Source organism: Malaclemys terrapin, chromosome 13 (genome assembly GCF_027887155.1).
Source record: "Malaclemys terrapin pileata isolate rMalTer1 chromosome 13, rMalTer1.hap1, whole genome shotgun sequence".
Lineage (NCBI taxonomy): Eukaryota > Metazoa > Chordata > Testudines > Emydidae > Malaclemys > Malaclemys terrapin.
The window spans coordinates 2,612,621-2,634,937 of record NC_071517.1 but is presented as its reverse complement, the minus strand read 5'-3'; the positions used below and the strand labels follow the sequence as shown (position 1 = coordinate 2,634,937).

At 64.0% G+C, this 22,317-nt stretch overlaps 1 protein-coding gene across 1 annotated transcript in view; it reads left to right on the top strand.

The window, feature by feature from the left end:
- The window catches only part of AATK (apoptosis associated tyrosine kinase), a 49,204-nt gene extending 32,234 nt beyond the window's left edge, over positions 1–16,970 (top strand). Inside the window, exons 4-14 of the mRNA XM_054047981.1 lie at positions 791–870; positions 1,736–1,854; positions 2,831–2,918; positions 3,885–4,018; positions 7,341–7,425; positions 8,823–8,944; positions 9,942–10,091; positions 10,548–14,034; positions 14,318–14,471; positions 15,661–15,897; positions 16,700–16,970. Of these exons, the coding sequence (XP_053903956.1) occupies positions 791–870; positions 1,736–1,854; positions 2,831–2,918; positions 3,885–4,018; positions 7,341–7,425; positions 8,823–8,944; positions 9,942–10,091; positions 10,548–14,034; positions 14,318–14,471; positions 15,661–15,897; positions 16,700–16,728 (4,685 nt within the window). The 3' untranslated portion in view covers positions 16,729–16,970. The remainder of the gene's footprint in view (positions 1–790; positions 871–1,735; positions 1,855–2,830; positions 2,919–3,884; positions 4,019–7,340; positions 7,426–8,822; positions 8,945–9,941; positions 10,092–10,547; positions 14,035–14,317; positions 14,472–15,660; positions 15,898–16,699) is intronic.
- The last annotated feature ends 5,347 nt before the right edge of the window (positions 16,971–22,317 follow it).

Here is a 22,317-nt window from a genome sequence, read left to right as displayed (position 1 = left end):
CGTGGCCGGAGCGGTGCAGGGCGGCGCGATGCTGCCCAACAATGGGCCCATTGCTGCCCCCCCCCGTGGGTCCGGAATGCTGGGATTCCGCCGGGGAGGGAGGGAGGGAGCGAGCGCCGGGCGGGAGGAGCGTGGGGGCTACATCCCCGATGTCCCGGAGCTGCTGGCTGGGTGGTTGGGCTGGGATGCAGGGCGCCTGCTCGCTCTGACTTCACCCGCCTCCGGTCTGGCTGCGGGTTCCTGGACCTCCCAGCTGGACTGGAGGAGGAGGGGCAGCTCCTCCCCGCTGTCGCCTTGGGGAGAGCTCAGCGGGAAAGGGCTGTTCCCCTGGGGCAGACGGCTCCCAGCCCGTGGTGGGGAACGCCAGTGGGGAGCGGCTCCTGGACATGAAGGGGCCACAACTGGCACCTGCTGCCCGCCTGGGGGCACTAACCGACTCCCCTGGTGTGCAACTCCGCCCAGCGCCGTATCGCAGGGTGTGAGGGGCTGGAGCCTCCCAGGGACAATGATGCCAGGCCATGCCTGAGCCCACAGCTCTGCCAGCCGGAGCCCAGGAGACAGCGCCACAGGGCCGATGGAGGAACACCATGAGGCTGCGCGGGGCCTGGCGCCGAATGGCAGGAGGGGGCGAGCTGGGCGCGGCTGGGAGACGCGGGTAACCTGGCAGGCGGGCGGAGCTGGGCGCGGGAGCTGGGCGCGGCTGAGAGACGTGGGTAACCTGGCAGGTGGGTGGGTGGGGCAGGCCACCGGGCGCGCTGATGCCCAGCTAGCTGGATGTGCTCTCTTACAGTGCAGCTGCTCAAGTCCACGGATCTGGGGAGGCACAGCCTCCTCTACCTGAAGGAGATTGGCCACGGCTGGTTTGGGAAGGTGAGCGCATCCCTCTCTTCGGGGGACTGTCTGGGGGGGGAGCGCTGTGCCCGGGAAGGACTCCCCGAGGCATGCCAGCTCAGGCCGGGATTTGCCCTGGCAGCGGGGTTGTGGAGCTGCGTGTGTGCGGGGGGGGAGGTCCTAGAGCCCGTGTGGGGCTGAGTGTCTGAGCACCGGCTGCTCCATCTCTTGGCTCCCCAGCCGGGTCGGCTCAGCCTCTCGCCCCCCAAACTGCTGCGCGTGAGCGTTTGGGACCCTCTGTGGCTCTGGCGTTCTTGGCCAGACTGTCCCGTGCGCTGCCCCGGACCGTCCTGGCTGGGGCCGTTGGGTGGGGTGGGGTGGGAAGCCTTGGAGCCTGGGGAGGTGGGTGCCGGTCTCGGGAGGGGAATGTGCCCTTGCAGGGAGAGAGGGGACGTGGGGGTGGGGAGGGGACATGCTGCAGGACGTGATGCCGTGGGCTCACGGCGGGAATGTGGGTGCAGAGAGGGGACGTGGGGGTGGGGAGGGGACGTGCTGCAGGACGTGGTGCCGTGGGCTCAGGGTGGGAATGTGGGTGCAGAGACGGGACGTGGGGGTGGGGAGGGGACGTGCTGCAGGACGTGGTTCCGTGGCGCAGGATGGGGATGTGGGCGCAGGTGGGGACGTGAGGGCAGGTAGGGGACATGGGCACAGGACTGGGGCACAGGGCCATGGGTGTAGGGCCATGAGGGCAGGCAGGGGATGTGCCGCGGGGCGCAGGACGAGGGCGCAGGGCCATGGGCGCAGGGCCGTGGGTGCAGGGCCATGAGGGCAGGCAGGGGATGGGGCACAGGGCCGCGGGGCGCAGGGCCGAGGGTGCAGGGCTGACGTGCGCTGCCATCCCTAGGTGTTCCTGGGGGAGGTGAACTCGGGGCTCAGCAGCACCCAGGTGGTGGTGAAGGAACTGAAGGTGAGCGCCAGCGTCCAGGACCAGATGCAGTTCCTGGAGGAAGCCCAGCCGTACAGGTAGGCCAGCACAGCGCCCGCTCTGGCCCCGGTATCTCTGCCATGCAAGGAAAGAGCTCCCTTGCCCCAGGGAAGGGCTCTGGGGATGGCCCCAGTGCTGGGTCCCTCCCTGCCAGTGTGGAGCCAAAGCCTCTGGTGCTCTGCTCCCAGGGGTGCCTCCCCTCTGCGGCTGAGCCGGCAGCGTGGCACGGAGAGGCCCTTTCCCACACTGGCCATCCCTGAGCTGCCATCTCATGGTCGCTGCCATCCGGGCCTGTCCTCCAGGCTCCGGTCACGGGCAGCACGTTGGGTCTGGGCCTAGATCAGAGCAAACTGATCCCTTCCCAAACCATCGCACGAATCAGCCCGTCTGTGTCTGGCAGGAAACTCAGGGGGCCCAGGCGGGACTTTGGGGCGGGATCCTGGACTAATCCAGGGGGCTGCGGGTTGGGATGGAGGGGCACTGACAGGGAAGTGTGTCTGGGTGGGCATGGGGGAGCTGGGGGGCGTGGGGTTGGGATTGAGGAGCATTCACAGATCTGGGGGGCAGGGGGGAGCTGGCCTGCAGTAGCTGGGGGGGCTGCGGGTTGGGATTGAGGCGCATCGACAGATCTGGGGGGGCTGGGATTGGAGTAGAGTCAACTTTACACTGCGAGATGAACAAACACCCTATTGTTGTGGGTCCTGTTGGGGCGGCTGGCACTTCCCGGTACCCATTTGTTCTCTGCCCGGCCAGGCCTGGCGTGGGGACGGGTCACAGAGAGCTCCTTGCTGCCCCCAGACACGCATTGTGCGGGCTGGGTGACAAGGAGAAAGCTCTCTGAAAAGGTTTCTTTCTGCTAGCCCAGCCCTGGGCTCCCCACACACAGCTCTGCCGGTGCCCCTCCAGCCCGACCCGCAGCCCCCTGGCTGCCCCAGGCCAGAGATGACGGGTAAGTTGTCCCAACCCGGCTTCCCCGGTTTGAAATCTTCATTGCTCTCTCCCCTCCCTGCGCAGGGCTCTCCAGCACACGAACCTGCTGCAGTGCCTAGCCCAGTGCGCCGAGGTGACGCCCTACCTGCTGGTCATGGAGTTCTGCCCGCTGGTACGTCGCCTGCTTGAAAACCCTTCGCCCTCTTTGGCCCTCTCCTCCACTTCCCGCGGGTTCACCCAGGCCCAGCTGCTGCGGCAGGGGCTGAACGGCAAACGCCGTGTCCAGAGCAGGTTATTTCAGGCCCCGCGTTAGCGCGCTGGGTCCCGCTTCCCCCCAGCGTTGGTGAATCTCCGCTCCCCACGGCTTCGGGGCTGGCTCATTTCCTGTGCTGAGCCACAGGTTCAAGCGCGAGGGATGCCAGGCGGGGTGGGGAGGCCTGCCCCTCGTTTGGTAGCAGGGCTAGTGAGTCTCCAGGGAGCGAGAGAACACGGCTGGGGTCTCAGCGAGTGCGGCTCGTTCTGGGGCCCACCTCTGCAGAGCCCTTCATGCCGGCTCACAGCCACAGCAGGTCCCTGCAGGCTGTGAATGGGGGTCTGTAGTGTCCGGCGCTGGCAGGCTCCCCGTGCGGCTGGGGCGATGCGGTTCACGCCAGGGAGCCGGGATCGCAGTGGATCTGCCTGCCTGCCGGCATGGGGCAGTCCCAGCCTTGCCGGGTTTTCCAGACCCCTGAGCCCCATGTGGGGAGAGAGCCCATGGTGGGTGGGGGTGTTGGTGGGCATGTGCCCCCTGTGCCACGTCCCACTCCCCAGGCAGGTGTTTGGAGATGGCCCAGGCATTGCCTGTGGCTCGTGGGCAGGGGACTGGGGAGATATATACACCCCCCCCTCCCCAAACCGGTTTTGGGCCAGGCCCTCTGCTCTGCTCCAGCTCCTTCCCTGCCCTGACGCCCCCTCGCTCCCCTGATGCACTCAGCTCTGCTCCCGGCTGCTCCCCCCTTTGTGACGGTGCGTGGGGCCCTCGGGGTCTCCCTGGGGAAGGGCGGCGCGGGGCCACTGAGTGGGGAGGGGCTCAGAGACCTCGACACCGGCTGGCGGGGCCGTGGCTCAGGGCCGGTGACGGCTGCTGCTCCCGTGACAGGGCGACCTGAAGGGCTACCTGCGGAGCTGCCAGGTGGCCGACTCCATGGCCCCCGACCCGCTCACCCTGCAGAGAATGGCTTGTGAAGTGGCATGCGGCATCCTGCACCTGCACAGGAACCACTACGTGCACAGGTAAGGCTGGGCCGGAGGGGGAGGGGGCACCACAGACACTCCCCTCTCCTGCCTGCTGGGCCCTGAGCATCGCCCGCCCCTGCCACCCGGCACCCATGGCTCCAGAAACCGTGAGCTCCCTGCAGGATATGCACCCTGGGGTGGGAGGAGAGCTAGACACTGGGTGGGGAGGAGGACCAGGGCTGGGGCGGGGCAGGAGTGGGGACTGGGGCTGGGGGAGCAGGGGCTGGAAAGGCTTTGTAACTTCCCCAGTACCCTATGCAGCCTCATCCGACCGCCTCCCCATCACCAAGGCTCGGGGCCCCCTCAGGTGCTGTCCCCGGGTTTGCTGGGCCCGTGACACCCCTGGGCCCAGGCTATGAGCAGAGACTGCAGTAAAGGTGCTTCCCATGCTGAGGCCTGGGAGCTGGCGACCCCCCCTGCACCCCCCCGGCACGTGCAGCTAGAGGACATGGGCCAAGCAGGAAGAGGGGCTGCCAGGGGGTCTGGCCTGGTGTGGGAGGGTGGGGTGTCCAGTCCCTTGCCTGGCATGTCGGGGGGCAGTGTGCGGGGGGGGGTCCCAGTGTAATTGGGGGGGGGGACGTGGGGTTGGGGGCATGTCTGGTCCCCAGCCTGGCGTGTGGGCGGACGGGGTCACATGTGGCTTGCCCTATGGCTCCTTTAGCCGGTTTTCCACGCCCACCCGTTGGCTGGGGGCCGAGGGGGTCTCACCCCAGCATAGCAGCACAGCATGGCATTGCCGCTCGCCCAGGACTCCGGGGTTCCTCTCCTCAACCCTGGTTCACCCGCCGCCCTCTGGCTTCTCCTCCCCAACAATATCCTGGTGCTGAGTGAGTTGCACACGGAGACTCCAGCATCAGTGATTTTGTTGAAGAGGGCGAGCGCTGGCTTCTGGGGCCGTCGGATCCTTCTCGCCTGCCACAGCCTGGGGCCTGCGCCGGCGGGCGCTGCACAGAGCCTCGGGCGGGGCCCTGCCTCGCTGCCTCTGCCTCCCAGCGCTGCCCACCGCCTGGCGGGTAACCGGTGCCCTTGGCGCTGCTCTCCAGAGGCTCTGGCAGAGGCAGCTCCTGGGTGCCCAGGGCCTCCCCGTCGCTCTTTCATGCTGGTGAATGGAGCCTGGTGGGTCTCTCAAGGGCAGCAGCAGGGCCAGCTGCCCGGACACCTCCCCTGCCCCGCGGGAGCGGGGGTCCCTCGGGGGTCCCTGGGGCAGTTCAGACCCCCTGGCCCACGCACTCCTGGCCTCTCCACTCAGCCACCAGTCGGTGCAAAGCGCTGCAGCGAGTGTGACACGTGAGCTGGGACCCCCCAAATTCATCTCGCACGGGCCACCGTAGCGGTTAGTGGGGACCCCTTTAATCCCGGCCAAGCTGGGCTGAGCTGGGCTCGAACCAGACACCTGCAGCCTCTGATCCATGCGTGGTGTGCGCCAACTCCCCACGGGGTCCTGCCTGGGTCACAAACACACCCCCTCACCCCCCCTCTACACACACATCCTCACCCCTCCTACACACACACACACCCTTGCCCCCCTCCCCCTACACACCCCTCCCTCCCCCCTACACACACACACTCACTCCCACCCACCCACGCACATATATACATACACCCTCGCTCCCCCTCCCCCATACACGCCCCCCTCACCCCCCTACACACAGACACACACTCACCCCCATCCCCCTACACACACACACACACACCCTCCACCCTCCCCTACACACACACACACCCTTGCCCCCCTCCCACTACACACACACCCCCTCGCCCCCCCTCCCCTACACACTCCCCTCTCCCCCTACACACACACACACACACACACCCTCCCCCCTTCCCCCTACACACACACACCCTCCCCCAACACACGCACCCTCATCCCCATCCCCCTACACACACACACACCCTCCCCCAACACACGCACCCTCACCCCCATCCCCCTACACACACACACACCCTCCCCCAACACACGCACCCTCACCCCCATCCCCCTACACACACACACACCCTCCCCCAACACACGCACACACACCCTTGCCCCCCTCCCCTACACACACCCTCCCCCTCGTCCCCTCCCCTACACACACACACCCTTGCCCCCCCTCCCCTACACACACACACACCCTCACCCCCTCCCCTACCCACACACCCTCACCCCCATCCCTCTACACACACACACACACACACACACACACACACACACACACACTCCTCCCCTCCCCCTACACACACACACACACACACACTTGCCCCTCCCCCTACACACACACCCTCGCCCCTCCTCCTACACACACATACACACACACCCTCGCCCCCCCAATACACCCTCACCCACACACATCCCTCCTGGTTCCCACCCACCCACCCACATACAAACACGCCCCCCCCCAAACCCTCCCCCCCACCTACTCATGTGCTCATACGCCCACGCCACCACCCACACACACACCCACATCCCCATACACACAGCCGCTCTGCCACCCACGCATGCACACACCCACCCACACACACACGCCCCCCCAACCCTCGCCCCCCCACCTACTCATGTGCTCATACGCCCACGCCACCACCCACACACACGCCCACATCCCCATACTCACAGCCGCTCTGCCAGCCACGCATGCCCCCCACATGCCCTCCTCACACATATACATACACGTGTACATACAGTTGAACCCATACATGCACCATTGTCCCCCACCCACACGTGCCCACACATATGCACACAGTTGCATACACCCCCGCACCCACACATACACACACCCTCTCCCCCACCCACCCACATGCGCATATACCCACACATAGACATACATGTGTGCATACACTTGCACCCACCCACACATACACGCGTGTGTACACGCACACTCACCTGCGTGCATGCACACACACTCACGCATGCTGCGAGGAGGGGTCACAGCGGCAGGGTAGGAAATGGCCGGGGTAGGTTGCCAGGCAATCTCCATTCTGCCTGGCTTAGTCTGACGGCGGGCTGGGCGGCTGGAGGCGGCCGGAGGCTTAGCGTTCCCTGCCATGTATTTGGGCTGGTGACTGGAATGCCCTGCACTAGCCGGTCGGTGAGTTACAGCCTGAGCCCTGCTGTCTCTGGCCAAAGTCTGGGCCCAACAACCGCTCCCCCCGCCCCCCAACGGGTTCAAATCCAGAACCCTGACGCTCCCCCTCCTGTCTCCCTGCTGAGTTGTTCAGGCCCCTCTGGCCTGGGTGGGTGCCGCTTGCCTGGCACCCTCACCCCGACCGGCGTGTGAGCTCCCCACTCCACCGCCCCAGCGCGCCTGGGGTTGTGTAACAGCAGCTGTGCGTTTCCTTTGTCTAGTGACCTGGCTTTGCGGAACTGCTTACTCACTGCTGACCTGACCGTCAAAGTCGGGGACTACGGCCTGGCTCGCTGCAAGTACAAAGTAAGGCTGGGCTGGGCTGGGCTGGGGCTGGGGGGCAGGGGGGAGGCGCTTTCGGCACCTGCTGGAGCCCAGCCTCTGTGGGCTGACCTGGGCTCAGGCACGGGGCATCCTCCCGGCCCAGCGGGGTTCAGGGACCCGAGAGCTGGGGTTACTGTAGCAGGGGGTGTTGGAGGATGGGAGCCCTGGGCCAGGTCTTGGCTGCTGGGTCCCTTCGGGCTGGTTACTCTGAGCGCCTGGGATTCATTGTCGGTTTCCTCGGCTGTCTGATGCGGGAGGCTCCCAGTGTCCTGGGAATGGGGCTTGTCCTCCTGGAGAGAGGGGCCTGGGAATGGGTGTTTCTGAGCCTCCTACGCTCCCCCTCTGGGCAGGGCAGACACTGCTTGGCGTGACTCGGGGGGGGGGGGTCAGCTGGCAATGCCCTCCTCCTAATGCAAACAGTGCCCAGTGCCTTCAGTTCCCTGCAGGGGCGCAGGCGGGGGCAGGGGCTGCTCCCCTGAGTTGTGGCGGGAGGGGACAAGTCCCTGCAGCTAGACTTTTTCTCTCCCTGGGCATCGCGGCTGCTCAGACCGCACCTGCCAGCTGAGTCCTGGAGACCTGCTTCTGCCTGGCACCCAGGGCAGGTTACTGTCTGCTGCCGCCTGTGGGGAGGTCACTTCAGCCCTGAGGGATTGGAACTGCTGGGAGGAGGGGGCAGCGGGGGATGGGGGCAGCAGAGGGCCGGGCGGGGGAGGGGCAGCGGGGGATGGGGGGCAGCAGAGGGCCGGGCGGAGGAGGGGGCAGCGGGCGATGGGGGGCAGCAGAGGGCCAGGCCAGGGAGGGGGCAGTGGCAGGAGGATGTGGTGGGCGGCCAGAGGATGGGGGAGGAGGAGAGGTGGGAAGATGGGGGTTGAAGGAGAGGCAGTGGACGGGGCTGGAGATTGGGGGGTGAGAGGTGGCAGAGGAGGAGTGGGAAGGGGGTGGGGAGGAGAGGCAGTAGCTAGGAGAGTGGGGCAGGGGAAATGGAGAAAGAGGAGCTGGGGAGGAGATGAACTGGGGGGAAGAGGAGCTGGATGGGGGCTGGGAGAAGTGGAGAGGGAATGGGGAGGCAGGGGGCTCAGGCGTGGGAGAGGGTGGGGGGAAAGAGGGGCCCGGGGCAGCAGGGGCTGGGAGGAGGGGAGGGAAGATTGGCCCGGGGCAGCAGGGGCTGGGGGGAGGAAAGAGGGGCCCGGGGCAGCAGGGGCTGGGGGAGGGAAGAGGGGCCCGGTGCAGCAGGGGCTGGGGGGAGGAAAGAGGGGCCCGGGGCAGCAGGGGCTGGGGGAGGGGAGGGAAGAGGGGGTGCTGCTGTCACACCCGGGCGTGCCGGTCCCTTACGCGTAGGTTGATGTTCTCTTCTCGCGCTGACCCCGCATGCTCGGCAGGATGACTACTTCGTGACGGCCGACCAGCTGTGGGTGCCGCTGCGCTGGATCGCGCCCGAGCTCATCGACGAGGTGCACGGCAATCTGCTCATCGTGGATCAGACCAAATCCAGCAACGTCTGGTGAGCGCAGGGCCCAGGCGGGGCACATGCCCGGCTGCCAGCAGTCCCTGCCTCCCCCAGCCCCCGGCTGTGTGCGAGTGACTCAGGCCCTGCCCTCAGCCAGCACGCGGGTGTGAGTCGGGCCTGTGTCCCTGCTCAGGATGTGTCAGTGCCTCGTGGTCTGGCAGGCGGCCCTGAGCCCTTGGGGTGTGGGGTGGGGGACAGGGCAGGGCTGCCACTCCCACATGGACCCAGCAGGGGATGGGCCTCCGCTCCTGGAGAGCCTGTGCATGGCCTGAGCCCCTGGCAGGGTGGGCATCGGGGGCGGAGTGGCTGGGGAGGCTCCGAGGCCAGGGCTCCAGAGGAGGTCAGCACGGGTCATCTGACTGCCGCCACGCGCCCTTAAAATCTGAGAGTCCAGGGCTGGATCCCCAGCTGTGTGAACAGGCATAAGCCCAGTGGAGCGGGGCCTGTTCACACCAGGGTGGATCTGGCCTATGGACTCCCGTGGAACGGGGCCCATTCACACCAGATGGGGAGCTGGCCTCTCTCCTCCATCTCCAGGCGACTCTGCCCATGTGTAACCCAGAGGCCTGAGCCTGCAGCTGCCTGTCTTGCCCGGGTCAGTAGGGCCGGCTGGGGCACGTCCCTCCCTTGGCCTTTCCTCTCTGCTGTTGGTTGTCCCCCCTCGCCGTGCTGCAACGACACACAGGGCAGGTCTTCACTACGGGGGGGGGTCGATTTAAGATACGCAAATTCAGCTACGCGAATAGCGTAGCTGAATTCGACCTATCGGAGCCGACTTCCCCCGCTGCGAAGACGGCGGCAAAATCGACCTCCGCGGCTCCCCGTCGACGGCGCTTACTCCCACCTGCGCTGGTGGAGTAAGAGCGTCGATTCGGGGATCAATTGTCGCGTCCCGACGAGACGCGATAATTCGATTCCCGAGAGATCGATTTCTACCCGCCGATTCAGGCGGGCAGTGTAGACCTAGCCACACTGGTCCCTGTCTCTGCAGGTCTCTGGGCGTGACGATCTGGGAGCTGTTTGAGCTGGGCAACCAGCCCTACTACCGCTACTCCGACCGGCAGGTGCTCACCTACGCCATCAAGGAGCAGCAGCTCAAATTGCCCAAGCCCCAGCTGAAGCTGTTGCTGTCTGAGCGCTGGTGAGGAGCATGCCGCGGGCACTGGGCTGGGGTTGGCAGGTGCTGCCGGAGGGTGGCAGATTTCCGCCTGCCTCAGGCCTCGGACCACTGCGTTAACAATGTGCTTGCCGAACGCTCTCCTATTTGTGCATCCTCCCTTCCTCTCCTCCGGTTCCTCTCTCCTGGGCTGGCTCCGGGCAGGGGTGCGTTGAGGGGCCCGGTGCCATCTGCCGAGCGGGGGCAGTCCTGCTGAACAGTGAGTCAGAACGCGCATGGCGGCGCCATGTGCAGGCGAAGGGTGGGCGTGTGCCCATGCCCAGCCGCCCTCTCACCGGCTGGTGGAAGGTCGCCTTCCGGCTGGGGCTGGCAGGGAGCCGGGGGCTGGGGAGCGTGCAAGCCAAAGGCTCCTGCCAGAGCGGCTGCAGGCAGGTGGGGGCGCTGTGCAGGGACGGACTCCAGTGTCCTTCTGTGTCGCAGGTACGAGGTAATGCAGTTCTGCTGGCTGCAGCCCGAGCAGAGGCCGACGGCGGAAGAGGTGCACCTGCTTCTCTCCTACCTGTGTGCCAAGGGGGCGACGGAGGCAGAGGAGGAGTTCGAGAGGCGCTGGAACTCCATGAAGCCCAACGGCAGCTCCAGCAGCAGCCACCGCGGCACCGAGGTCTCCTCCTTCCCGCTGCTGGAGCAGTTCTCTGCCGAAGGCTTCCACTCGGATGGGGACGACGTCCTGACTGTCATGGAGACCAGCCAGGGCCTCAACTTCGAGTACAAATGGGAGCCCAGCAAGGCTGAGTGCTTCCAGGTACCCACGGGGGCCCTGAGCCCCAGCAGTGCCGCCCAGTACCAGGACTTGTACTATCCCACCAGCTCCATAGGGCGGCTAAGCCTCGGCGTCTCGCCGTCCTGCTATGAGTGCAAGCAGCAGGGCTGCCCAAGCCTGCACGCGCCCAGCGTGGTGCCCATCCTGGGGGCCCACAGCCCCTCGCTCAGCAGTGAGTACTACATCCGCATCGAAGGGCCCTCGGAGGGTCGCACCGAGCTGGACTACGCCATGTGCTCCTACAGCCCCGACTGTGAGTACGGCTCCCCGGCCAAGGGGTCCCGCTGGCAAGCCAAGGGGGGCCAGGACAGTGGCACATACGACTCAGATAACAGCCCCACTGTCTCCCTGACCATGGAACCCCTGCTGGGCCACGCCACGCTCAGCGAGGGCTCTTGGGAGCATCCCGATTACTACCCCTACCAGTGCCACAGCAAGGAGCCTCCATACTACCAACCGTCCCCAGGCGATGGTGCCAACCACTCCCTGCTGGAGGAGGAGCCCTTGGAGGCCAGCAGCAAGGAGTGGCAGGTCCCCAGCTTCCAGAAGAACATCTTTGAGGACCCTCTGGGCATCTCCCCATCAGTGAACTGTGCCTACGGCCCCCCCAGCTATGAGGAGCCCCACCCAGCCCCCTTGGCAGGGAGGCTGCTGGAGTGTGTGGGGCAGAAGGTGGCCAGCAAGCCTCAGGGCTCCAGGCTGGACTGCATCACCTTGGAGCTGGGCGAGGAGAGCCCGTGCGGCAGCCCCCAGTGCGGGAGCAGAGAGCGCGCGAGCGGGCTGGTCCCGGAGGATGTGAGCACAGCGGTGCAGAGGCAGCACTGGACGTCCAACAGCTCGGCCAACAACAACAGCAGCAACTGCCCTCCTCCACCCTGCGAGCCCCCTGCCAACGACAGCTGGTGTTACCGCCACATGATCACTTTCCGGGGACTCATGGCCGAGCCCCTGGACTCCGTGCCACGCGACGAGGCCCAGCTCAGGGAGGCCTTGCAGGCGAGGAGGAGCCCGTTGGTCAAGGACTTGCGGCTAGCGCTGCAGGACCAGCAGCCCCTCACTGAGAACCATAGCTTCTGCTTGGGTCCCGGGCAGCGCAGGACCCTGAGCAACAAAGAGGACTCTTCCTCTTCCTCCTCCTCTTCCTCCTCCTCCTCCCCCCACTGGGAGAGCCATGACTCATCCGCTTTCGACCTTTTGGAAGACACCGCGCTGGCAGGCGTTTCCAGTTCACGACGTGCCTCCGGTGCAGCACTCCCTACAGACTCCTCGGTCGGAGCTTCAGCCCAGATGTGCCTGGATGATGCCAGCACAGCATCAAGACAAGCCGAGAGAGGGGAGGGGAATCACCATGCCCAAATGCCACAGCCAAGGGGTATGGATCCACCAGGGCCTGTTGGTATGGGACATGCCGAGGCAGGGGCAGCTTGCCAGCTATCTGAGAGCACCACCATGCCGGCTGAGGGGGCAGCCCTCCCGCTAAGTCCTGGGGAGTGGGCTGACCCGTATGCCCACACAGAGGGCAACCCTTGTGCAGACTGCACCCAGATCCCTTCAGAGGCCTCTGAGGTAGCTGGCCAAGTGCCCGGAGACATTGCAGTGGAGAGTGGGAAGAGCATCACAAGTGACCTGGACCGGACCCCAGACAAGACCTTCTCCAGCACCAGCTTCCCTGACATGGATGACTGCAGCGATGAAGATACCGCGGAGCTCACGTCTGGTGTCTTCACCGACTTCTCCGGAGACTACGTGGAACGAGTGGACGTGATCCCATCCTTCAAGTCTCTCCAGAAGCAGGTGGGGACACCGGACTCCCTGGAATCCCTCGACATCCCATCCACAGCCAGCTCGTGCGAAGTCTTCAGCCCCACCAGCTACGTCCCCTCCAGCCAGCCCAAGGCCCTGGACAGCGGCTATGACACCGAGAACTATGAGTCCCCGGAGTTTGTCCTAAAGGAGCCGCATGAGCCCAGGGAGCCAGAGACTTTCACCCATCTGGGGAAGTCGCCCGTAGGTTTGGCGGTGGGCGAAGGGGACGGCGTGGCCTCAGAGATGCACCTCTCCTCATCCTTCAGCGCTGAGCTTCACGGCCTGAGTGAGAAGAACCCGTACCGTGACTCAGCCTACTTCTCAGACTACGACACCGACGCCGAGAGGTACCTCAAGGAGGATGAAGACAGCGATGGGTCTGAAGCCCAGGACAGGGAGGCGGGGTGCTTGCCGCTGGATGCGCAAGACCTGGGAAGTGCCCCGAGCCAAAACAGTGATGGGGAGGAGCCGCCCCAGCCCCGCGACACCCCTGACAGCCCTCAGGGAGCTGCTTGCACCATGGGGACTGGAGCTTCTGGTGTAGGCTTCTCAATGGCAGGTGAAGTGGTGAGTCCCGGGGAAGGGAGCGTCCAGGCTGCCCACCCAGAGCCGGAGCTGGAGCTGGAAGGTGCCGCCAGGGCTGAGGAGACAGCTGCAGGCCACAGTCCAGACTCGGACGGCTCCAGAGATACGACCTGGGACGAGTGCCCTGCCATCCCCAGCATCCCAGCAGAGTCGGTGCCATCCAAGTCCTTCTTCCTGTCTCCCGTGGTAATGAGCCCGGAGGGCCCAGCCCTGTTGGTCCTGGCCAAAGCTGGTGGAGAAGAACTCCGGCAGGAAGGGCTCTCACGCCTGCTGGGTGAGGCTGTAGCTCCTAGCTCCGAGCCTGAGGGGCCGGAGCACCCATTAGAGGAGCCAGGGGTGCGAGTGGCCCCAGAAGGGGAAGTGCAGGAGGGTCCTGGCAGGGCCCTGGCAGAAGAGCTGTCACTAGCTCAGGGCCGGCAGTTGTCCCTGGATCTCTCTCTGCGGCAGGCCCAGGCGGAGCTGCGGCCACCCGGCCCCGAGCGGCGGGAGGAGCCTGAGGACGAGGAGGAGGACACCGAGGACAGCGACGAGTCGGACGAGGAGCTGCGCTGCTACAACATCCAGGAGCAGAGTGAGGAGAGCGAGGACGAGCCAGCCGCCGTGCCCATCGTGGTGGCTGAGAGCCACAGCGCTAGGAACCTGCGCAGCCTACTCAAGATGCCCAACCTGCTGTCCCAGACCTTCTGCGAGGACCTGGAGCGGAAGAAGAAGGCCGTGTCCTTCTACGACGACGTCACTGTCTACCTCTTTGACCAGGTGAGCAGCCCTGGGGCCTAGTCGCTGCCTTCCCGTGCTGTGAGCCCAGGAGGGCAGCAGACGGGCACCATCTGTCCCCAGCTTCCTCCACATCCCAGCCCAGTTGAGCTGGGGAGACTGGGGAGGCCTTTGTGACATGGGGCCTCCATCCATTTCCCAGTCAGTGGGTGCCAGGCCCCTGAGGGCACAGATTGGAGTAACTGGGATGGCCGTGTCATCACTGCCTGGCTCTCGGGCATGTGTCTTTATGGGGTGATTTTCCAAGGTGTCTTTTAATGTCCAGGAAAGTCCCACTCGGGAGCTCAGCGACCAGACGTTCCCAGAGGTCACGGCGCCTTCGCTGCAGCCCGTGCAGAGCAACAGCTCCAGCCCCACAAGCCCGGTGGACAGACTGAGCGCATCGGACGACTCCTCGGACGGCAATGCCTCTGAAGAGAGTGAGGGCTTGTGGTGGGCGGAGCGCCCGCAGCTGGGGAGGGACTCGGCTGTATAACTGCCAGTGGCGCTGGCCATGGGCACCTGTCCCACCACCTCCAGGCTCCCCCTCCAGGCCTGATTCCCCTGGGCATAGCGGGCATCAGGTAGCACTAGCACAAGGCCTCAGAGAATCTGGAGGTGAATCCACATGGACTACAGTGGGCGCTCTGTGCAAAGGTGGAGCTCGAATTGAGAGTCCACAGGCTGAGAGAGGGAGTGGGCACAGCGGTAATGATGAGCCCAGCCAAGCGGGGGGGGCAGGCTGAGGGGGGCAGCGGGCATGGTAGCGGTAGGTCTGGCCGAGGCGGGGACAGGCGAGGGGGCGGCGGGCGAGGTAGCGATAGGCCCGGCCGAGGGGGGGCAGGCTGAGGGGGACAGTGGGCAGGCGCGGTAGCGGTAGGTCTGGCCGAGGGGCGGCAGGCTGAGGGGGCGGTGGGCGAGGTAGCGATAGCCCAGCCGAGGGGCGGCAGGCTGAGGGGGCGGCGGGCGTGGTAGCGATAGGCCCGGCCGAGGGGGGGGGCAGGCTGAGGGGGGGGCAGGCGCGGTAGCGGTAGGTCTGGCCGAGGGGGGGGGCAGGCTGAGGGGGCAGCGGGCGTGGTAGCGGTAGGTCTGGCCGAGGGGGGGACAGGCTGAGGGGGCGTTGGACACGGTAGCGATAGGCCCGGCCGAGGGGGGGCAGGCTGAGGGGGTGGCGGGCGCGGTAGTGATAGGCCCGGCCGAGGGGGGGGGGCAGGCTGAGGGGGGGGCAGGCGCGGTAGCGGTAGGTCTGGCCGAGGGGGGGGCAGGCTGAGGGGGCAGCGGGCGTGGTAGCGGTAGGCCCGGCCGAGGGGGGGCAGGCTGAGGGGGACAGTGGGCAGGCGCGGTAGCGGTAGGTCTGGCCGAGGGGCGGCAGGCTGAGGGGGCGGCGGGCGTGGTAGCGATAGGCCCGGCCGAGGGGGGGGGGCAGGCTGAGGGGGGGCAGGCGCGGTAGCGGTAGGTCTGGCCGAGGGGGGGGCAGGCTGAGGGGGCAGCGGGCGTGGTAGCGGTAGGCCCGGCCGAGGGGGGGCAGGCTGAGGGGGTGGCGGGCGCAGTAGTGATAGGCTCGTCCGAGGGGCACAGCAGCAATGGGCCTGCTCCCTGATGTGTCACTGTGGTCGTTGTCTGCTCCAGGTGGTGGATTCGAGTGGGATGACGACTTTCCGCTCATGCCCGTGAAGTCATCGTTAATGTCCTCACTGACGGTGACGCCGGTGATGCCAGTCTCGGCCATCCCCAGCCTTCCCTCGCTGGTCCCAGTCCAGAAGCAGGTGCTGCCGATCCCGTTCTCCCGGTTCACCGTGTCTCCTGCGCCGGTGTCCAGGTTCTCCATCACACACGTCTCCGACGCGGACATGGAGTCCGTCGGAGGTGAGGGCTGGGGCTGGGTGCTCAGCCCAATAGGGAGCTGGGAGTGATGAGACTTGGCGCCATCTCTCTTTGAGCTGTCCTGGCTAGCATGCCGTGCGTGGCTGGGTCTGCCTGGAGCCCGGGACCCATCTGATTGCCTTGGGATCCATTATAGGAAGCAAAGTGGGGTGGTTTGGACCCAGAATGGGAGCCATGAACTCCTGAGGTTCACTCAAACTCTGATACTGGCAAGTCCCTCTCCCCTAGGGGGCCCCATACACCAGATCAGGCAGCTCGTTGCCCGTAGACATACTGCAGGCTTAGGGAGGGAATACACAGAACTAGGAGCCAGGACTCCTGGTTTCTACAGTCATCTCTGTCACTGACTTGCTGAGTGACCTTGGGTAAGTCACTGCACCCCCCGTGCCTCGGTTTCCCCATGTGTGAGACGGGTGTGCCCACCGTGGTGCGTTGCTCAGTGAGCTGATGTCTGAACTCACCAGTACCAAGTACTGTTAGTTCTTACTGTGTCTGGGGGGCCCTTGTGCAGGCTGCCTGCTGCCCCGCTCTCCTGCTTGTCTACATGAGCTGGTCAGCTGCGCTTGGGAGCTGTGACATCAGGGCCATGTCAGTGCCCCATACCACACAAAGGAACTTCCCCTTGTTGGCTGGGAGTGGTGGACTTGGCCCCTCCGCGTTGTACTCAGTGTAGGCCACCAGCCCTACCAGCTAGGGTGGGATGGGTCTGTCGAGGTGACATGTCCATTCCTGTGGGCTGGCTCCTAGAGTTCTGAGAACTCCGCCTGTTCTGTCTCTGTTCCAGGCAGCAGTGAAGACGGTGACAGAGAATGAGCCTGCCCACGTGGTTGCTTGGACGTCTCCTGGTGTCGGTGTCGGCCTCAGGGCCAAGGAGAGAGGTTGAAGGACGGGAGCCGGGCGCAGCACCCGGGCTTCTGGGACCTTGCTCTATTTTTCTAGGCAGATTTTATCGGAAGGATTTTGTTTGCTGCTATCCGGAATCGCTCCCGGTGGCGCTGCAGCAAGGCGGTTGGTGATGACCGTGCGTGTGCGTGGGTGGGTGGGTGGGTGCGTGCGTGTATAAATATACATATATAAATTATAGCATTTAAAGGGTAGCGCTGTGACCTTGCTAACATCACTGAGTCTCCACCTTGGCCATTTTGCGACCCAGCAGCTCACACCTCATGGCTTCTTGCCCCCCTCCCCCCCCGGCTTCCTGAGAAGAGTCAGACTCACCTCTCGGACACACCTGTCACAGACTCACCTGTGCTCTCCGGGCTGCCCGACATGTAAGGAGCTTGGCATTCCTGCGCTTTCACGTCAGTAGATGGGAGGGGCACTCCACCCATGCTCTCTGCTGCACGGGCACTGCCCGTCCTTGGTTATGGGCTTCCTCCTTCCTGCTGGGTGTTTGTCATCTCCTGTAAGCACTGTTCCGCCTCCTGCTTCTGGAGCTGTTGGGAGAGGAGGGCTCAGGACGGTTACAGCAGAGCTTGATGTTGTTGCCGAGGTCAGGAAGGAGCAGTAGCTACGGCAGTGGCAGCACCGTCCTAGCACAGATAGGCCCTGTGCCTTGGCTTGGGAAAGAGCTGCGGCAAAGCAGAGGAGACGGCCTGGGTGGAGTCCAAACACCCAGGCCCTAGGCTGAGCACTGGTGATTAGAGGAAACTCTTGGCATTTATTTCTCTGTGATTTACTTTTCCAGAACGCTCTTGCTAACAGCGCTTGCCCTTTGCCTCCGATCTCCGGCTCCCCCGCAGGGCATCTGGTAAGAGCCCCCTAGGAGCTGGGAGCAACTCAGTGAGAGCAGTTTGTATTGCCCTGTCCTCCCAGCTCCCTGCTGTAGGCTGGCGTGTTCCCCCTACCTGCTTTTCTCCCAGCTGTGTCCTCCCTGTGTGGGTCCCTGCCATTCTTCTAGTGTCACTAGAGCCCAGGTGCAGCACCTGCCTGCCCCAGAATTATAGCTGAGTAGAATGGTACAGGCCAAGGGCAGGGCTGGGCTGGGAGCCAGGCATTCCCAGCTTGGACACGTACTCCCTTGACGCCTCTGTGGCCTTAGGTAAGTCACTGAGCCTCCCTGCCTCAGTTTCCCCATCTGTAAAATGGGGATAATAATACTTGCTTGTCCTGCCTTGCAAGAGGTGATGTGAGGATGGCAGCCTTCGTGCCTAGCAAGTGCTCTGGTAAGTGCTAAGTATTATTATCTGGCCATGTTTCATCCCTGAGGGAGAGCCATACCCTAAGGTGTTTGTGTTTTCCCCATATGCCCACGCTCCTATCACACCTGTAAGTGGAGCCCTCTTGGCATCGCACCCTGTGCAGTGGAGGGCAAGGCCAGGGAGTGGGAGCCCAGTGCTCTCCTTGGTAATGGGGCTGGCAGCATATTGCCTGGCACCAACGGGCAAGGCCTTCAGGGGCGGTTTTGTGCCAGACTGCCAGGCATCCCAGCAGATGGTGCGTGTCCGGAGAGCTGGTAGCCGGGTGCTGCTGGGAGGCGTCAGGTGTATAGCTAAGCGGAGGAACTATTTTTGTAAAACTGAACAAACCTGCTGTCGACTGAACTAACTCCAATGTGCTGTAAGTTATTGTTGCCAAAGAGATGTAAAGAGTTCAGCGAGGGGCGAGTCGCTGTTGTTTTTTATTTGTCTTAGTTCGAGGCTTAGGAGAATTGTGCAATTCTGCCTTCCCGAAGGAAAAGAGCCTAAATGGAGCAGAGAGCAGCCTCGAAATCAGGGGGTTGTTTCCTTTTGGGCCTATAGACCAAACGCTGAGGTGAGCAATCACCCCCCCCCCCCCCCATCACTGTCCTTGCCTGCTTGCAGCCTTGGGGGCGGGTGGGGGCGTGTGCGGGGGGCAGCTCTGTTTGAATTTGCTTTGTTTTCGATCCCGTTGTGCCTGGGCAGTGCTGTGCGTTTGGCAGAGATTAAGAGGCAGAAAAAGGGGCCCCATGCTCAGCTCCCCTCCCCCATGTGGTGCTGGCAAACCCTACGGCTCTCGCTCCCATGTGCGTTTCCCTGTTGTCCTGTGACTGTGGGGCGTGAAAAGCACGTTAACCTCTCCCTCCATCTCCTCCTCCCCACCCCCCGGGCCCCTGGCTCTGTATGCCTCCCGCTGCTCCTGGCTGGGTCATTTCACCTGGCATTGTCCCGGCTCCCTGCATGGCCTGTCCCCTCTGGAGCCAGGGCGGTCGGTTTGCCAGTGTAGGAAGGCAGAGCTGCAGTGTCACCTGGGGCTGTGCATGGCTCCCCGGCAGGGCTGGCAGTGTGCGTCAGGGGCCCTGCTTAGCTCTGGTGCGAGGGATGGTAGGGACTGGCACAGTCACCGTTGGGATGGGCGGTGGGAGCTCTGCGAACTAAGCGGCTGTGCCTTGCCTCCCACCCCGACCACAGCTCAGCCCAGCATGTTCTGCCAGTCTGTGGGTTGGACTAGCAGCCCCAGCCCCTCCTCTTACATGGGCACGGGGGTTGCTGGATGCACGTATATGTGGATGTGCAGCCCCCATCCCAGTGACTGTTCCTTTGGGCCTTGTCTGGGCCAGCCCAGAGACCAGGCCCTCGGCTTTGGCTGGGAGAGTGCAGGTACGGCCCTGCACAGAATGCACTCCCCGCACACCCGCCACGTGGGGCTCAGAGGAGGCAGAGGTCCCGGCCCCATCCCTCTGCACTAGTGGTGACTGCACCCATAGCGACGGTGAAGCCCTGCTACATCGTCTGCTGCAGCGCCCTCTCCCCAGCCAGCACAGCCTTTCCTCCTCCAGTGCGGAGTCTCAGGGAACGTGTCCTCCACTACCAGGGACAGCCAGTTTGCTCTTGCAGCCTGCGGCCCCGCAGGGAGCCCAGCACCACATGGCAGAGAAGAGGCAGCGGCGTTGCATGGTGCTCGCTGGCTCACTGTGCCACGGGGAGCGTCAGGGTCCAGTGCACAAAGGGAGCTGCTGGCTCCTTGGTGCTTTTGCGGCATGACGGATCGGTCTAAACAGCAGGGATGCGAGGCCGAGTGCTTTGCTGTCCCTGGGGCTGCACAGCTGGAGCGATGGGAGGCACAGCCGTGCAGCTACTGCGCAAACAGCCAGGGCTTGGAGCAAGACATGGTGCTCTCTGGCCCCAGGACCCACGCCTGAGCTTGGTGCAACCTCTGTGGGCACAGGACTTGAGCCCTGTGTTGTGGCGCTGTCTTAGCGGAAGGTGTAAGAACCCCGGAGCAACAGCTGTGGGCTCCTCTGCCCCCACACCGGGGCTCGGCGCGGCTCGCGAAGCTAGAGAGCCGCTTTCGCCCCGAAGCCGCTGATTTCCGATCCCTGCCAACATTTCTGGCAGCATCAAGGACAACGCTGGCTTGGCTGGCTCCCTAGACATGCCCAGGCCTTTCTTGACTGCTACATTCTTGGCTGACTGGCTTCCAGGGGCCACGGGCTACTCACGCCATGTGCAGAAAATATTTCCTGTTCGTGTGCTTGACTTTTCCACCACGGAACGGGCCCTTGTTCCAAGCCCTCGCGTCACTAGACCAGTTACTATTGTAGAGACTTAGCATTGGCCCCTCTTATTTGTCTCCACCCTAAGGGCCCAAGCTGCATTGCTCGTCAGCTGAGAATGCTCCTGGGCCTACCTCATTCTCCTTGCCCGCCTCCGGCCCCTCTTCCCCATGGGCTGCGGTATCCTGTGGCTGGGAGTGTAACGAGCACCGCCCCGAGGCTCCAGATGGAGCCACCCCCATTGACTTTGATTGGGGCATTAGAGCAGGAGTTCTCAAACATCACTGCACCGCGACCCCCCTGCTGACAACAACAATTAGCGCACGACACCGGGAAAGGGGACCGAAGCCCGAGCCCTGCCCCCCGGAGTGGGAGGGGGGGGATAGCGGGGCAAAGCTTGAGGGCTTCAGCCCTGGGCGGTGGGGCTTGGACCTTGGCTTCAGCCCCGAGCCCCAGCAAGTCTAATGCCAGCCCTGGCGACCCCATTAAAATGGGGTTGCCACCCACTTTGGGGTCCTGCCCCACAGTTTAATAACCGCTGCATTAGAGCATCATCCCTGCTACTCTAGCCTAGGCCTTACGCAGCCTGCCACTGGGTTAGCGTCTGACTGCAGCGGTGCGTGCAGCAGAGCTGGCCGTGGTTTGGGCTCCATTGCTCCAGTTACTCCGGCACCCAGCGACCTGCACAGGGCCTTTAATGTTTTTTCTTCCTATGTGCATTACAGGCCCTTGCACTTGTCAGCTTGGTCCCCTCGTTTGTGTAGGTCTCATTCACACTCCTCTCCCGTCTTGACTCCAGAACTTCCCGTCAGCGGCACAGTTTGCCACCTCCCTGCTCACCCCCACCCCCACCCCCCTCCAGCTTATTAAAGTCGTAACCTCACAGGCCGTAGGACGGTGCCGTGAGGCCCCCTGCTGTTAGCCGTGTGCCGTGATGCACGCCTGGTCTTTGCGGGCAGGCGCCTAGCCAGGTTTTGCGCCATGACAACACTTTGCTGCTCACACATCAGGACCCCTTCCCCAAGCGTCTTTAGCAGCCGCGTGTGTAGGACCTTGTCAAAGGCCATTTGAAAGTGGAACTAAATGGTCACCTCTGGACACATTCGATGAATTCGAGAGCTCACTGCAGCCTCAGAGCATTGAGCAGTTTGACTTATTTCCTGACCCCTGATGGTCAGAAACCCCTGGCTGGAGCGCCAGCAGCCCAGTCCTGAGTGAGCAGCTCCATTGAGTGTCTAGCAAGATTGATGCAAGTGCCAGCAGCCCTTTGTAACCAGGACTGTACTGTAGTTTGATGGGCTCTCTCCTGCCCCGTTGCCTTCCTCCACTCAAGCAGCTGACTGCAATTCAGTGCTTCACGTGGGCGTGAAGTGGTGCAGGAGCCACTGGCTGCCTTGCACGTGGGACGACGTAGGTGGAATAACAGTGAAAAGACTCGTCAGCAGTTAGCTTCGCCCGAGGCCCCTTTATTTCAGCACACGGTCTTGCCATGTGCTGCTCTTAAATATTCATCGGGGCTGGAGCAGCTAAGCTGACTGCAAAGCCTCGGCACCGGGGGAGAGCAGGGATGGATTAAAGCACCCATGAGCACTAAGTAGGTGGTTTCTTGCACCGGCAGCTTGGTGTGATGTTTAACTCCTAAGGCCTCACTTCCTAGCCAGGGTGATGGACTCAGCCTTCAAGGCATCTTCTGCTGCCCCAACTGCTGCTGGCTTTGCCCATAGTGTCTTGGCACCCGCTCACACTCCCTTCGCAGGCAAGCGGGGAGCTGGGCCTTGTGCGCCTGTATTCCCCTGGCTAGCACCTCAGGCTGCAGCATGACTCTCTTGGGCTTTAATCCTGAGGCTTCACCATGAGGCATTTGTTTTTTAAACTTCTTTCCTGGGTCACTTGTTTGCTCACCCGCTCAAGGCTGCACCTGGAGCACTGACAGCCTGTGTGTGTTA